Source organism: Nyctereutes procyonoides, unplaced genomic scaffold (assembly GCF_905146905.1).
Source record: "Nyctereutes procyonoides isolate TBG_1078 unplaced genomic scaffold, NYPRO_anot_genome, whole genome shotgun sequence".
NCBI classification, from domain to species: Eukaryota; Metazoa; Chordata; class Mammalia; order Carnivora; family Canidae; genus Nyctereutes; species Nyctereutes procyonoides.
In genome coordinates, this window is record NW_026575041.1 from 5,608,288 (window position 1) to 5,624,143 (window position 15,856).

Below are 15,856 nucleotides of genomic sequence, written 5' to 3' on the forward strand. Positions count from 1 at the left end.
CTCAATTTCTGGACAGCTAATTTTGAAGACAGGCTGCTAGGGGCTAAGGGGAATTTGGGTGACTAAATGGTGTGGTTCAGCAGGACAGATGTTGGTGCAGGAGCCAGAGACCTGGGTTCCACTGTTGGCTGTGTGACCTTAGCAGTGTGCTTGATCTACTCTCTGAGTCCCCAGAATGTCCCCGATAACGGGAGGGATATAGACTGGCTGGGGAGCATGAGCTGGGAATTCTTTCCATGTTGCTCCTCAGGCTGGCAGGCTGTTACCAGGCACTGGATGGAGGCAACACGGCAGATGCGTTGGTGGACTTCACAGGTGGCGTTTCCGAGCCCATCGACCTGACCGAGGGTGGCTTTGCCCACGATGAGGCCAAGAGGAACCAGCTCTTTGAGCGTGTGTTGAAGGTGCACAGCCGGGGGGGTCTCATCAGCGCCTCCATCAAGGTGAGAGTGCAGAGGCGGCCCTCCCCTTCATCAGCCCTTATTGGGGTGGGAGCTGGCGGTGGGGTCACAGGCAGAGCCCCTACCCAGAGGGGCTCATAAATCTGCACCTTCAGCCCGATGGGTGCAGGGGAGCAGCTGGGGGGTGCAACCCCTCCCCAGTGTGAGGCGGCACCAGCCACAGGCCCTTCTGCCCTAACCCCGACGGTGTGAAAGGCCTTCTTGTTGGACCAGCATCCCCCTTGTATGGGATCTTGTACTGGGGCAGTGGGGTGTCTGTGCATCGGAGGGTGTGAGACATCGCACGCTCAAGGAGACTGGAAGGGGGGAGGGACCCTGGTCCTTCAAGAGGACCAACTTACTTCATTGACTGCTGCTGTTTCGGGTGGAGAAGCTGAGGCTCAGTGCAGACACCAGTGGTGTGGTGATGGACTGGCCCCCTGGAAAAATGAAAAGCCCTGATTTGTAGCATTTGATGATGTCTGTGGTGTAAATATTCCCACTGTGTTGATTTCCAGCTAATGTTTTCACAGTTGCACAGTTGAGCCAGTGCCCCTGAACTCCAGTACACCCCTGGGCCAGCCCCACTTTGGGTCCCTTTCTTGGGGGGTTGCTTTATGAACACTGAGCTCCTTCCCCAGGCCTGGCCTCCCTGTGTGGGGCTGCCAAGCCTTCCCTGTCCTCTGGGGGACGGTGTAGGCACACATTCCCCTCCCGCCACCCCACCTCGCTGCTGCCGCTCTGCCTGGAGCCTGACCAGGCTCTGCCTCTCTGGGCAACTGTGTCTTCCCGCAGGCGGTGACAGCAGCAGACATGGAGGCCCGCCTTGCGTGTGGCCTGGTGAAGGGCCACGCGTATGCCATCACTGATGTGCGCAAGGTGCGCCTGGGCCACGGCCTGCTGGCCTTCTTCAAGTCGGAGAAGCTGGACATGATCCGCCTGCGCAACCCCTGGGGCGAGCGGGAATGGAACGGGCCCTGGAGTGACACGTGAGGCCTAGGGATGGGGATGTGGGATGGGGATGTGGGATGGGGACAGACCCCGGGTGGGTGGGGCCCTCGTATGAGAGCTTGGGCAAGGACAAGGGTGGGCTTCCTGGACGAGGTGGCTGGGCCTTGAAGGACTTGGGAGGAGGATGACATTAGGAGACCGACATGTGGGTGGAGGGAAGGGTTGGGGGTGGGTTCTGCAGGGCGGGGACCTGGAGGTGGTGGTAAGCTGATTACTGCAGGGGACAGAGCGCCCCGTCTGGCGATGAGTAGGGAAGGGAGAGGCCACCAGGGCTGAGAATGGGGGGTCTGCTCTATGTTTGGCTCATGGCCCTGGCGAAGCCAGAACAGCAGCAGAGTCAGGCCCCCAGCAAAGGAGCCCCCTCCCTTGAGGGTCATTCCACCCTTGCCCCCAGCCTGCAGCTTTGCTCTCAGACCTCCGGCCCCTCACATGGTGGCAACCTATGGTTACCTGTGGGGGTGGCAGACAGGCTTTTGGGAGAGGGATTGGGCCTGGCCCTGGTGCCCCCAAGCACACCCACAGTGGGGGAGGCCTGGTGCTGAGCTGTCCCTCATGCCTCCTCTCCTTCCCCAGTGTGGCCTGGTGAGGTCTCTCTTCTTACGTTCCTCCCCTTCCCTCCCCATGCCCACCTTCCAGCTCAGAGGAGTGGCAGAAAGTGAGCAAGAGCGAGCGGGAGAAAATGGGTGTGACCGTGCAGGATGACGGGGAGTTCTGGTGAGTGCGCTCCTGGGCGTCCAGGGCTCTAGCAGGTGCCCCGCCATTGACTTGTTCTGTGTCCTTGGACAAGACACGCCATCTCTGTGTACCTCTTTCCTTTTCTGTGAAATGAGTCGGGCAGTTCATCCCCAGTCCTCACTGCCAACCTCAGGCGACCCCGAGCTGCTCTGGCCCCCAGGGTGGGCCCTCAGCGAGTAGCCAGGAGGCCAGCAGGTGAGGAATTGACTGAAGGGCAGGGGGCATGCTGGCAGCCAGATTTCTGGGAGCAGGGAGGGGACAGGAGAGGCCTCTCGGGGTCACTCCAAGCTCCCTAAGTTGGCCTTGGAGTGCAAAGGAGGCCTTGGTGGGCCAGGATAGAGACCCAGCCTGGGGGTGAGAGGACACGGGGTTTGAGAAAAGGAAGTTCGGGGAGGTGAGGGGTGATTGGGGGTATGTGGTTTGAGGGTGGGCTGGGAAGATGGCAGCTGTGTTGCTTAAAGAGCCCAATAATGGGGGGATCCCTGGGTGGCTCAGCGTTTAGTGCCTGCCTTCAGTCCAGGCATGGTCCTCAGGTCCCGGGATCGAGTTCCGCGTCGGGCTCCCTGTGTAGAGCCTGCTTCTCCCTCTGCCTGTCTCTGCCTCTCTCTCTCTCTCTCTCTCTCTCTCTCTCTCTGCGTCTATCATGAATAAATAAATTAAAAGAAAAAAAAAGAGCCCAATAATGATTCCTACATTCGTTTGGCCTACATTTAGTCCTGACTCTGTGCCAAGCAGGACACTTAATTCTGAGACTCAGCTGCTTCCCGGAGGGGCACAGGGTACCCTGTGTGCGGTAGATGCCATGAGGGCCCCAGGCTGGCTCAGAGGCGGGTGGCAGTGGTCCTCCTGCAGGTGTGAGGGTCCCTCCTGCAGGTGTCAGGGGAGCCACTGCGGGAAACCCACCCCTACCTGGGGCTTCCAGTCTGGGATCCTGAGGATGAGATCTGTTTTGCCCAGTGTGGCTCAGGGGGCTGTTAAATTAAAACAGAGCACTGGAAAACCATCATCAGTGGAAGGGGCTTCTTCCTAAGGCCTGTCTCATATATGCTCACGCTCGGTGTGTGTATGTGCATGTTCTCATGTATGTGTGTACTTGAAGGGGGGCGTGTGTGTTCCCCTCCCCTGCCCAGCTCCCGGAGGTATGCCAGGCAGCACTCCGGCCACCACAGCACATTTACTGAGGGACTCCCACCCCCTGTGGCTTCGGGCCTCACAGCAGCTATGGTCAATAGACGGAAACATGCTTTCTAGACGGTAGAGGGCCAGACACAGTAGTCCTTCACACTATTAATAATGGTAACAGCCAGCCTCTGCCAGCTTCTGTCCACTGGAACTTGTACTACCTGCCTTTATTGCTTTACTGAATTCCTACACTAACTGCGAGATAGGCAGCCGTTGAGAGATTCATTCCCATTGTACAGATCAGGAAACTGAGGCCAGAAGAGATGTGAAACGGCCAAGTGCCACCACGTCTGTACCCACTCCTGTGTGGGTTGGGGTTCAGAGCACACAGGGTGAGTGGGCGGGTGGGCCAGCCAGGGGCCTTGGCCAGCTTAGTCTCCCCATCATGGCCAGGATGACCTTCGAGGACATGTGCCGCTACTTCACCGACATCATCAAGTGCCGCTTGATCAATACATCTTACCTGAGCGTCCATAAGACGTGGGAGGAGGCCCGGCTGCGGGGTGCCTGGACGCGGCACGAGGACCCCCAGAAGAACCGCAGTGGAGGCTGCATCAATCACAAGGACACCTTCTTTCAGAATCCACAAGTGAGTGTTTGCAGAGATGCCCCCTCTGGCCCTTGCCACTGTCCTGCATGACCTTGGGTATCTCGCTGTTCCTCTGCGGGCCTGTCTGTATAGTGAGGGAGGGGTGGGCATGTTCAGGGGGTCCTGGGTGACCTGCAGATGGTAAAGACAAGGAACTAGGGCTCTGAGGACAAATGGGTGTCTTGTCCAGAGTCACAGGGATGTTGCATGGAGGCTAAGCCAAGGGCTCAAACCCCTTGTTTCCACACACACAGTGCTGCTCCTTCCAGAGGAGCTTGGCCAGGCTGATTCTCCCTCAGGGCGCACGTCTCCCCAGCAGCCCCCTGGGTCATGACCCAGGCAGCTGTTTAGTTCTCACGTTTGGTGTGCCTTCTTTTGGCACCGACTGCATGCAGGCTCAGAGCTGAGCATCCGTGATCTCCCCGAGTCCCCCGCCCCTCCTGCAGGGTAGGCTTTGTAGAGCCTGTGTCACAGATGAGGGACCGAGGCCCAGAGAGGTGCTATGACTCACCTGGGTGCACACTGTTGAGCCGGGGCCTGGCTCCGGCCTAGCTTCTGGGAGCCAGCAAACCTGTCTCCGGCACGGTCTTACTGAGTGTCTCTCTTCCTCGGCCATCCCTGCAGTACATCTTTGATGTCAAGAAGCCAGAAGATGAAGTGCTGATCTGCATCCAGCAGCGGCCGAAACAGTCTACCCGCCGGGATGGCAAGGGTGAAAATCTGGCCATTGGCTTTGACATCTACAAGGTGAGGCCAGCTAGTACCCCTGCTATGGGTGAGGAGAGTGAGGGAGCTGGATTTTAGGCTACCTTGGCCCGGGGGAGAGCACTCTAGAACCCTCTGGTCCCTGACCTCATCCCTACCATGTGGCCACAGGGGCCAATGCCGTGGGCATGCTGTAGCATGAGCCCTGTTTGGAACCAAGCCCGGCCTGCCTGGGATTGGCTGCCTTGGGAGCTCTCTGCTGATTCCTTCCTGTCCTGGACCCACAGGCTGTTTGATGGAAGGAAGGGGAAGGCTGCCGGTGGCCGGGGCAATGCTCTGGGAGGCCCCTGCTGCACCTTTCCTCAGGGCTCTGGGTCCCCCTGAGCTGGAGGCCTTGCTGGACCCTGGGAGGAAGCATCCTGGGTAGAGCCAGGCAGGCTTGCCACTGACTGCTCCCGCTGGCCTGGAACCTGAGTCCCTCGTTTTGTGACACCTGATGTGTGATGACACGTAGCATAGCAGGACACTAGGCCCACCAGACGCCAAGAACCGCACAAGATCATGTGGATGCACTAGACACCTGGTCTGAGTTGAGCCTCTGCATTTGACGTGCTTGGTCATGTGACAGTTTGTATGTGTCCTTATGTCAGTACATCCATTGGGTGCTGAAGTGTGGTGGCTTTGACACATCATGACCTAAAGAGGTAGGACTATAGTTTATCATGGCACTCGATCCAGGAATTGTCTAGCACATCCTGGCAGCTGGTGATGTCATTTCACGGACACGTGCTGTGATGTGGGCAGATAGCGATACTCGGTCTGTTGAGTCAGAAATTCCATGGACATTGTTACCAGGGGGATTCCTGTTGTCCTCCTACTCTTAACAGCTTTACTGAGATATAATTCACATACCACACAGTTCACTCATTCAGAGTGTACAGTGATTTGTAGTGTATTTGTAGAGTTGTACGACCATCGCTACAATTTTAGAATAGTTTCGTCAGCCCAGAAAGAAACTTCACACCCTTTAGCTGCCGCCACTCAGTCCCATCCTCCTTCTTGCATCGCCCAGCCCCGGGCCTTAAGCAAGTACCCATCTGCCCCTGTCTCTGCAGATTTGCCTTTTCTGGGCATTGCAGGGAAGTGGATTCTCTCCCTCTTTTCATGGCGGTGCCGGTGTGGGAGCCATGTGCGATGTGGACGGACGGCGGGTGGGCCCGTGTGGACCAGCCTCCCCTCTCCCCGCAGGTGGAGGAGAACCGCCAGTACCGCATGCACAGCCTGCAGCACCGGGCCGCCAGCTCCATCTACATCAACTCACGCAGTGTCTTCCTACGGACGGACCAGCCCGAGGGCCGCTTTGTCATCATCCCCACCACCTTCGAGCCGGGCCACACTGGCGAGTTCCTGCTTCGAGTCTTCACTGATGTGCCCTCCAACTGCCAGTGCGTGGGGGTGGGCTCTGGGCCAAGGGTTGCGGGGTGGGGGTGGGGGGACGGTCAAGTTCCATCCCAGGCTGACCCCAGAATTTGCAGCCAAGAGATGTGAAGAGTCTGCCCAAGGCTTGGAGCCCAGACCTCCAGCCACCTTGGGCTGACACTGGCATCCATGGCCTTCCTCCGCTCACTCCTCTGTCCCAGCCTCTCTTGGCTACATAAAGGGACAGTGTCTCACACATGCATAGCACTTCATAGTTTACAAAGCTTTTTCACTCATCTTGTTTGCCCCTCCTGAACCCCAAGTGGAGGGCCTGGCCCTTCCATTTTATAGATTAGGATTGGGGAATCAAGGTTGGGGGGGGCAGTTTCCCCAGTGGTCGAGTTGTGCTAGGCACCCTGCCGGAGCCATCACATCCCTGCTGGGGTGCAGACCCTGTGAGCCCCACACTACACTCCCACCTTGATAGGCAACCCAGATTCAGTGCTCCTTGCATGAACTGCAGACGTGGGAGGCAGCATGTGTGGTGGGCTCAGTGGACCTGAGTCCTGCCCAGCTGAGTCTACCGCTGTCCTGCTTGTGGGGCAAATCCCTTCTCCTGGTGAGCTCAGTGCTTGTAGTCTGTAAAATGCACATGGTAATAGTCATTATCACTCAGGGCTTTAGGGAGGAATTACAAATAATACCTGTAACATCACAGCAGGTGTTCAGTAAATTGCTTTTGTCTCCGAGAGGATGGGGCACCCTTGCATAGAGACAGAGCAGCAGGAAGCCCATGGTGGTTTGCCCAGGATGAGCAATGTGTGGACTAAATATTGCTCCCCTCCCCTCCCTCCTTCCTGAACCCCCTCCCCTTCCATCTCCCCGTCCCCTGTCCATCGCCTCACCCCTCTCCTCCCCTGCCCTGTACCAGGGAGCTGCGCCTGGATGAACCCCCTCGTACCTGCTGGAGCTCCTTATGTGGCTACCCCCAACAGGTGACTCAGGTGCAAGTCCAAAGGGCTACTGGTCTCAAGGACTCCTCGACAGGTGAGCCCACCTAGGGGAAAGTGCCAGGACCCACCTCACCAAGGAGGTGCCCCATGCTCTCTCCTGACTGTTCATCAGCAGTCACCCAGCCTCCAGAGTTCTCCTGCTCTTGCTCACTGAATCCTACCATCCAGCCTGGGCCCAGCCTTGGAAGGAAACTGGGTGCATAGAGAGGAACATGCTCTGCCGCTTGCTCTTGGGCAGCTTCCAGTGTGGTGGGGCAGTCAGACACGGGGTCAGACAGCTGGGAGACCTGGCTTATTGAAGGCTTCCCGGAGGAGGTGGCCTTTCTCCAGGCTGAGGAAGCATTAAGATATGCTGGTGAAGTGGAAGAGGGAGAAAAGTGCTCGGGGCATGGAGACCAGAGATTGCCAGCATGCCCCCTTCTGTTTCTGGAAGTTAGGAAGTAAGTTAGCCTCTGGTCTCCCTTCTCCTGGATATATGAACTCCAGTCTTCTGCTTTGGGGAGGGAAACTCCCCTCCCAGACATCTGTCTCGTCGGGTTCTGCCCCAGCCCCCACCATCACCCCATTGCCCACTCAATTTCTCTAGGGGCCAACTCTTATGTGATCATTAAGTGCGAGGGTGACAAAGTCCGCTCGGCTGTGTGGAAAGGTACCTCGACGCCCGAGTACAACGTGAAAGGCATCTTCTACCGAAAGAAGCCAGGCCAGCCCATCACAGTCCAGGTGACACTGTCCATCCTGAGGCGCCCCCCCTACTGCCACTCCCTGCCTGATGCTTCCCCCTCACAGGGACGGGGCCCAGAGCTTTTGTTGGAGACGCAGGAACACTAAGTTCTGGTTCTCACTCTGTCCCTGACATGGTTTGGCCCCTCGAGAATTCTCTTGCCGGCCCTTCCTGGTGCCCCAGAGTCCCCGCTGTGGGGTGGGTGACTTGAATGAGCTGGCATGATTTTGAGACAAAGCAGGGTCATTCTCCTGGCCAGGGACTGTGGTCACCCCTGCCAGCTTTGTCCCAGTGGTTTGGGAGTTATTTCTTAAATCCCTCTGGAGGTAGATCTACCTGGAGAGCTTGTAGCCAGACGCCGTGTGGCAGGGGTGGCTGTTTCCCGAGGGGGGGGGGGACCAGGAAGCCAGAGTCCTGGGCACAGGCTTCCTTTCCTTCTCAGGCCAAGGAGGCCAGTGGATGATTCTGGGCTCATTAGTGGAAAGTCCTCTGTCCCCCCACCCAGGCCAGCCCCTCCCTGGTGAGAAACCATCTGTAAAAAGACGCCCCATTCCCCTGGGGAAGCTACTATAGGATTTCCAAGTTTTCCTAACACTGGGTCCCACTGGATCAAATCACAGACCCATAGATATTGGGGCTGAAAGGACCCATAGGGGCCGTTGATCCAACCCTTGTAATGAAGATGGGGAAATCAGAGCAGCAGGTGTATCACTTGTCCAGTGTCCCCTAAGGTCACCAGCAGAACTAATAACATGCTTATGTGGAAGGGAGTTTGACAGATGGGAGGAGGCCTGAGGCTCCGGAAGGGGTACGGCCTTGCCCTGGGGTCACCGGGAGGCAGAGGCAGTGCGGGGTTCCTCGTCTCTAGCCAGGCTTGCCCCGCAAGAATGGGCTGCAAGCCCTGTCGCCACCACCCCCGCAGACCTATGCTCCTGCTCCTGAAGACAGCCCCTTCACGAGCCTCTGCCTCCTCCCAGGTCTGGAAGCACCGGGTCCTGAAGGATGAATTCCTGGGCCAGGTGCACCTGAAGGCTGACCCGGACGACCTCCAGACCCTGCACACCGTCCACCTCCAGGACCGCAGCGGCCGGCAGCCCAGCGACCTGCCTGGCACCGTGACCGTGTGTGTCTTCAGCAGCACCTCCCTCACAGCTGTCTGACACCTGCCCGGCCGCCTGGCCTCCACAGTGTTACCACCATCTGCATGTCCCCAACCCGGCCAGGGACTAGCCGGGAGCCAGGACGCTGGGGGCCTTTCCCCAGCTTTTCTACTGACTGGCTGTGTGACCTTGCGAGGCCTCTGTCCGTCTCAGGGCCTCAGTGTCCCAAGGACCCCAAAGCGTTCCCTTCTCATGGAGGAGCCTTCCTGCCTGAGATTTACGATAGCTCTCCTTGCCCCAGCTGTCACCACTGCTAAGGGACTCTATCCGTTGAAAATGTTTTCCCAAGGCCCTGCTGTCTGCCAATGGGGTGCCAAGATGTCACTTGTTTACACACGATCTGCCACATTTCCCAGCCCCACCCTTGCCCTTTGTGCCCCAGGCCTGCCCCTGTGTCCCAGACCTTGTTCTCTCTGTCACCTACACCTGTTCTAGCCACCTTGAAAGGACTCTTGGCTCTTGCTGGGTTCCTGCTTGGGCTGGAGTCAGAAAAATGGGCAGGTGACATATGTTCATTCTCTGATCCTGTCTACTTGCCCATCCATTTATTCAACCGAGATTAGCTAAATGAATAAATGATGCCCAGGAGACCCCCGGTGGCGCCGGGCACCTCCCTGCCACTCTGGGACCAGCGTCTGTCCTGGGCCTCACCTCTGCTCTCAGGCCCTCTCCTAGGTGGATGCCCAGATGCACAGAGGGGCTATGGCTGCCATCTCACCCCAGGCTCTGATTTCACTCCTAGCCTCTGGGTGAAGGCCCCTAGTGGGATGATGGCAGTGGGGAGGAGGAGGGACATCTTCCTGCCTCTTACTACCTTTATGCCAGAGAAGTGTGCCTGGTTTGATGGGCCAGAGGGTGTGGGGGGCCTGAGGACATCTCTGGGCTCTTCCTGGGAGGAGGGCCGCTGGGAATGGTGGTCTTAGGCCCACTGGGCTCAGGTCACTTAGTGGGCTTGGCAGGAGACAGGTAAATCCATCACCTGACTAGAGGCCCCACACCCCGCATTCCCCCCAGAATGTAGCCAAAGAGGTTATGGCCCTCCTCTTGCTACCCAGACCAAAATGTTCCTTTAGTCCTCAGTGTTTTATATTCTTTATGTGTTATCGATTTTAACCAGGGGCTTTTAAAGGAAAACCGAAAGCCCGAACCCCTTTTTCCATCTTAAATTCTAGTTCCTGTGGTCCTCTGATTTTATTTTGATTGCGCTGGGGAGGGAGGGGGAGGGCTGAGGAGAAATCCTGCCTTCTCAGAGGAGGCCCACAGGTGGCTGAAGCAGAGGATGTCTTCTATTTGGATGTATCACCCGCCAGCACCGCGCTCTTGGCGGGTGTTGGCACCATGACCTGCTTGGGTCTCTGCTCTGCTTTCTCTGGCTCCAGACCAGGCGACATAAATGAAAAGCCCAGCTGGTTTGAGAGCAGGAATTCTGGTGGCCTTGCTGGGAATTCCTTTTGGGCACCTGAATGTCTAGCTCCACATCTGGCTGTTCGGTGCAGTGTCCCGGCGGGAGATGCTGGACTCTTGACTTGCCCTCCCCACTCCGTGGCTGGCTCTGTTCTGTGTCCTGGCCTCTGGCCCCATGAGGAGCTGGGACCGGACCAAGGAGGACAAGAGGACTCCTCCAAAAGCTGGGACTTCCCTCCAGAACCTGGGCCTGGGGCTGGCACGTGACCACGTGACCAGGAGCAAGTCACTGAAACCTCCTGTGCCTCAATTTCCCTTCTGCAATGTGGGGCCAATGGTTCTTGTTTGTCAGCGCTCTTACTAAGAAGTGCCAATTAAGGGCCAAACCACACCCTCTTTGTATCTCCGTATGCGTGCACACTACACACGTTCACGTCATCACTCCTCAGTGTCTTTTCCAAGTGGAGACTCCTGACGGGTGGAGAGGTGTGGGCCCCTGGGGCTGGCAGGTCCTGGCTCAGCCATGCCTACCTGGGCTAGGGGTAAACCAGGACCAGCTGGTGGGCCCGGGCTTCAGTCTGGGGATTGGGCATTGCCTCCCCTCCCCCCCAAAAGGGGTTTGGTAGCCCTGCCCTTGCTTGCTGCCCTTCGAGTGGGCCAGGCTGGCTCCTGGCTGTGCAAAGATCCCTGGTCCCTGGGCAGGTGAGGATGGAGTTCTTCCAGGATGGGACTAGAGGGTGGGGTGGGGAGAGCAATTGCTCTGCTCACCTGATGCACCCTTTAGCTCAAGGGGGCCTCAGAGTCCCCATTTGCAGCTGGGCAGGGCTTCCGGTCCATACCACTCAGATGTGGACTCCACTCCCCTCAGGGCCTCTTGTGGGGTCAGGACTGGAGACCTGCTATGTTCTCAGAATAAACATTACCACAATCCTAGAAAGCCTTTCTGGTATTTGTCTGTCCCTCTGGGGGTAAGGGACAATGGAGTCCCAGGCTTAGGTGACTGTCCTCTGGTCAAGAGGCATGTGAGGGAGGGCTTGGGAGTTCCAGCTGAGGCTGGGCCCTGCTCCCCACCTGGTGCATCTGTAGGCAGAGGTCACGGGGATCATTCCATCATTCCTTCAGCTGGCCTTGTCCCAAGCCCCGTCTCAGGCACTGGGGATGCAGGGAGCCAGCTACAGTCACATCTGTGGGGCAGCCCACAAATGGGTTGGAGAGGAGGCAGGGAGGCCAATGGAAACACTGATCCTAACAAACACCATGCAGGGAGTGGCTGGAAAGCCAGTGTGGGTTCTGGGGGCTTCCAGCCTGCCTGGGAGGGAAGGTCCAGTCCACGCCCTTGGTACAGGTGGGCAGTGGAGGGAGGGAGGCAGCCCAGGAAGAGGAGCTGGGTTTGTGGGGAGGCCAGAGTGGAGGGTGTTGGGAGGAAGATGCTGGCAGCTCCAGTCAGGAAGCTGGGGAGAAAGGGTGCACAGATTTTGGAGGTAGAGTGGACAGACTTCAGTGATGACTGGGTTGGGGTGAGGGATGAGGGAGAAGGGAAAATGAATGAAGGCCAATTTGTAGGTTTCTCCATAGGACCATGAGCAAAGGACGTTATGAATTGCTGAGCCGTGCTTAGCATAGTACATGACTGGATGCTGAGTAAATTGCTGCTATCGCGGCATCCAGAGGTCACTGAGGACCTCTCCACTCCCTACCACTCTAGGGCCATCCTCACAAACCAGGCCGGCATTCCACCTCTGTGTTCCTCTTGGGGTCTCAGTTTTCCAGTCGATGCAGGCCGCCACCAGCCTGGGAGGCTCAGCAAGGGAGGTGATTGGAAGAGTGGTAGGTAGCCAGCCAAGTGTCGGTGGCAGGCAGTAGCCCTGAAGGGAGGATCGTGCCCTGGAGCAGCCCCTGGGGGGCTCAGGAAGGTCGAGTCAGAGTCAGGGCACTGTTGCTTCCACCTGCTGCTCCAGGCGGAGGCTGGAGGCTCAGCCTTGCTGCTGTGGGGGCTCTGGAGGGCAGTTGTGCTGGTCCCCAGCAGGTGGCACACTTGAGCCTCTTACCCCATTCTTTGGTTGGGGGCATGGGGAGGAAAGCGGCTAACCTCTTCCCTGCAGACCAAGTACTCCCCTCTGCTCAGGCCAAAGTTCCCCTAGCGAGGCTTGCACTGATGGGGCAGCTGCCGGGTGGCAGGAGGCAAAGGGTGGTGACAAGAGGTCTCAGCAAGGAGTCTGCAACATTACTGTCTTTGCCAATGCCAAGGACGCTTGGTGTACTCCTCCTGTTTTCGCCCCACCCCACACTTTTAAATCACACTATTTCACTTCAATTCATATGTTTTCCTGGTACAGGCAGGGTTGCTCCAAATCAGTTGGTTTGGGAAAGTTTCCTGGATGATTATGGACAACACCTGTGGCCCCCTCCCCCACCCCTGCCCGCGGCAACCCGCAACCCAGGAACAGTGTTGATAGTGAAGAGCTTCAGAGGCACGTCTGAGGGGAGTTCTTAGGAAGTGGGTCTGGGGAGAGAGGGCCAGCACGTGGGGCTTGCTACCCCCGCCCGGCCCTGCCCTGCCAGGTCGTCTCCTCTCAGGAGTGCCAAGCAGGCGTTTACGGAAAACACGGGCTTGGTGGATGGCGGGCAGATGCCGAGACTCAGCAAATCTGTGACCCGGTCAGGAGCAGGAGGTTCCCCGCCCACGTGCAGGGAGCAGGTGGCCTTACTACATATAATAGGCGCGGAAGCTGCGGGGAGGCGGTGTCCAGTCCCGCGCTGCTCAGCAGCACAGCCCAGGGACCCCAGGGCCCCCGCCTCCACTGCACGCGCAGGGCCCTGAGCAGCACAGCCGGCCCCGGCGCTGATGTCACCGCACCCGGACCTTGGAGGCCCCTCTGACTCCGCCTCCTGAGGGAAGGCTCTGGAGTGGCAAGCGGGGAGGGCAGCGGTGTGGCTGGACAGCTGCCCTGGCCGGGAAAGAGAGGGAGAGGCGGAGAGGGAGACAGTCACACAGGGAAGAAGTGACATCCAAAGAGAGCCCCCAGACTGCCGAGCCCCGGAGTGAGACAGAGGAAGAGGGGACGTGTGTCTGCAGACTGTCCCAGACGCGTGACCCCAGCTCTTGAGCCCTTCGTGCCGGTGGCAGTTGCATCCAGTCTGGTAGGCAGCTGAGTGTGGGGAGCTGGGACCCCGGTAAGCACGGGCTGCCCGCTCTCCTGGGCTCTCTGGGAGAAGGGCTGTGGGACGTCTGGGGGTATCAGGGGCTTGGGCCACCTGGGAGCCATGTGCTCCTGGTCGGGGTCCCAGCCACAGCAGCCACTGAATGAAATTGTCCTGAGCCTGGGCAGATGGAGGCTTGTCGCCTGGACAAGAGAAGAGTCAAGGGGCATGGCGTCCATTGACTGGTCTCTGACCAGGCCTGGGGCAGGGGCACAAACGTGCTGGGCTGGCAACCGGGGGGCGGGGGGGGGGGGAGACTCTTTTGGCCTCTGACACTCTTTCTTGATCTCTCTCTCTCTCTCTCTTTCTCTTTGGATAAGTGACTTCCTTCCTCTGTGCCTCAAAAATTCCATCTGTGAAATGGGAATAGGAAGCCCCCACCCCAACCCAGGGTTGTTGTGGGGACCAGGGAAAGTCAGGCATGGGCATAGACATGCAAACACAGTTTTGCTTTCCCTATTGTCAATTTGAAAAGCAATGGACTTAACAGAGACTAGTTCTCATTTTGAGGAAAAAGTTTATCTTGTAGCTTTTTTCTTACAAGAAAAAAAGAAAGCTTACAAGAAAAATTTAATGTGGCCATTAAATTCCAAGCTTTTACCACCCCATCCACGCTCCAGGGCCCTGAAAGCCCTGGCTCTGTGCGGCCTCTGAGGCTCACGCTGGTGCAGGAGGGCAGCACCACCAGCGCTGGTGACTTGCCTTCCCGGCCGGCCAGTCTGGCACGGTCTCCAGAAGAACTGCACGCCTGCTGCGTTCCGGAGCTCCGGGGCAGGGGTCAGGGCTCAGGTGTCAGGCAGCGTCCTGGACAGAGGATCAAATGCCCCGGCGCCTCTGAATGGGCCTTGTGAAAAATTGATGCTCACCCTGGGGGGCAGGTTAGGGGGCATGGGGGCCTCCCACTGGGGCCTGTGGGCTATGGCTACCTTGGATCACCACGCTCGATTCCCACAGTTCCTTCCTGAGCAATCTCTGGGCCTGGCCCTGTACCGTGTGAGGTAGTGGTTCAGCCCCACCTCCTTGCTCTGGATTAACTCCCCAACTTTGGGGGGAGGGGGGCAGACGTGGGGACAGACCCCGACCTGACAACATAATGCATATAGTCAGGGCTGGATAGACAGAAACATCAGGACTCTTGGCAGCCTAGGAGTGGTCAGGGAGGGCTTCCTGGAGAAGGCACTGTCTGAACTGAGCCATAAAGTAGATGTGGGGATTTGCTAGTCAGCATTCCAGGTGGAAGAGTCAATGTATGCAAAAGCCAGGAGGTATAAAAAGAGGTGGCATGTTTCAGGAGTCATGAGTGCTGAGGATGGTGTATGTGCAGGGAGAGGTGAGGAAGGATCCCAGAAAGCAGTGGGAGAAAAGACTAAGACATTAGCAGGAGCCACAAGGTACTGGGCCTTCAAAGCCAGCCTGAAAGCAGAGGGTGCTCTGTGGAAGGGTTTGAGGCAGGGCATGCCATGAGCAGGTCCTGCTCAGCCTGTGCCCCCTCCTCTTGGGCCTGGCACCCTAACTCCTGGGGCAGACCTGAGCAGGTGGGGGGTGGGGGAGGCCAGAAATCAGGTCCCGATCCTGAACCTGTCTTGCTCTGCTTTGCGACTTTGGCAAGCCTTGGTCCATCTCTGGGTCCCTTTGCCCATATGTCCAGGCGAGGAGGCTGGACTTGCTACTTCCTAGGAGCCCTTTAGAAATCTCTGAATGACCGTAACCAGGAGAAGAGCTCAGCTGCTCTGGGCAGTAGAGCTGGTGATGGTGGCTGAGGCTCAGGTCATGCAGGCTGGGCTGTGGCCAGAGGGAGAGCAGCCAGGGAGGGAGGGTTCCCCAGAGGGAGGAGTGGCTGAGACTTTGGGAAGAGCCCAGGTGACTCCAGCCAGGCTCATGGCTGCCAGGGTGGGCCTGCCCAGAGACTTCACATGGTCTCTCCCCCTGCAGAACCACATCTGGCCAGGCGGGAAACAAGAGCATCTGACGAAGAACAATGGTAATTCTTCAACAGGTGAGTGCTCTCTGCACCCCACTGGCCTTCATCTTTCTATGCCAGGAAGAACTCTATTGGGTGGCTCATTCTGCCCCATCTCACATTCATCTGGTTAAATCACAGGACACCTGCCCCAGTACTTTTATTTTTTTTATATTTTTAAAAATATTTTATTTTATTTATTCATGACAGAGGGGGGGCGGGGCAGAGACACAGGCAGAGGGAGAAGCAGGTTCCATGCAGGGAGCCCGACGTGGGACTCGATCCTGGATCTCCAGGATCATACTCCAGGCTG

At 57.8% G+C, this 15,856-nt stretch overlaps 1 protein-coding gene across 2 annotated transcripts in view; it reads left to right on the forward strand.

Annotated features, from left to right (window-relative positions):
- CAPN5 (calpain 5) overlaps positions 1–9,568 on the forward strand; it is a 49,968-nt gene extending 40,400 nt beyond the window's left edge. For both annotated transcript variants that reach the window (XM_055320723.1, XM_055320724.1), the window contains 9 exons: positions 251–443; positions 1,236–1,429; positions 2,088–2,165; positions 3,762–3,957; positions 4,582–4,704; positions 5,911–6,107; positions 7,013–7,128; positions 7,681–7,817; positions 8,796–9,568. In XM_055320723.1, coding sequence (XP_055176698.1) covers positions 251–443; positions 1,236–1,429; positions 2,088–2,165; positions 3,762–3,957; positions 4,582–4,704; positions 5,911–6,107; positions 7,013–7,128; positions 7,681–7,817; positions 8,796–8,978 — 1,417 coding nt within the window. In that variant the 3' untranslated portion in view covers positions 8,979–9,568. The remainder of the gene's footprint in view (positions 1–250; positions 444–1,235; positions 1,430–2,087; positions 2,166–3,761; positions 3,958–4,581; positions 4,705–5,910; positions 6,108–7,012; positions 7,129–7,680; positions 7,818–8,795) is intronic.
- The last annotated feature ends 6,288 nt before the right edge of the window (positions 9,569–15,856 follow it).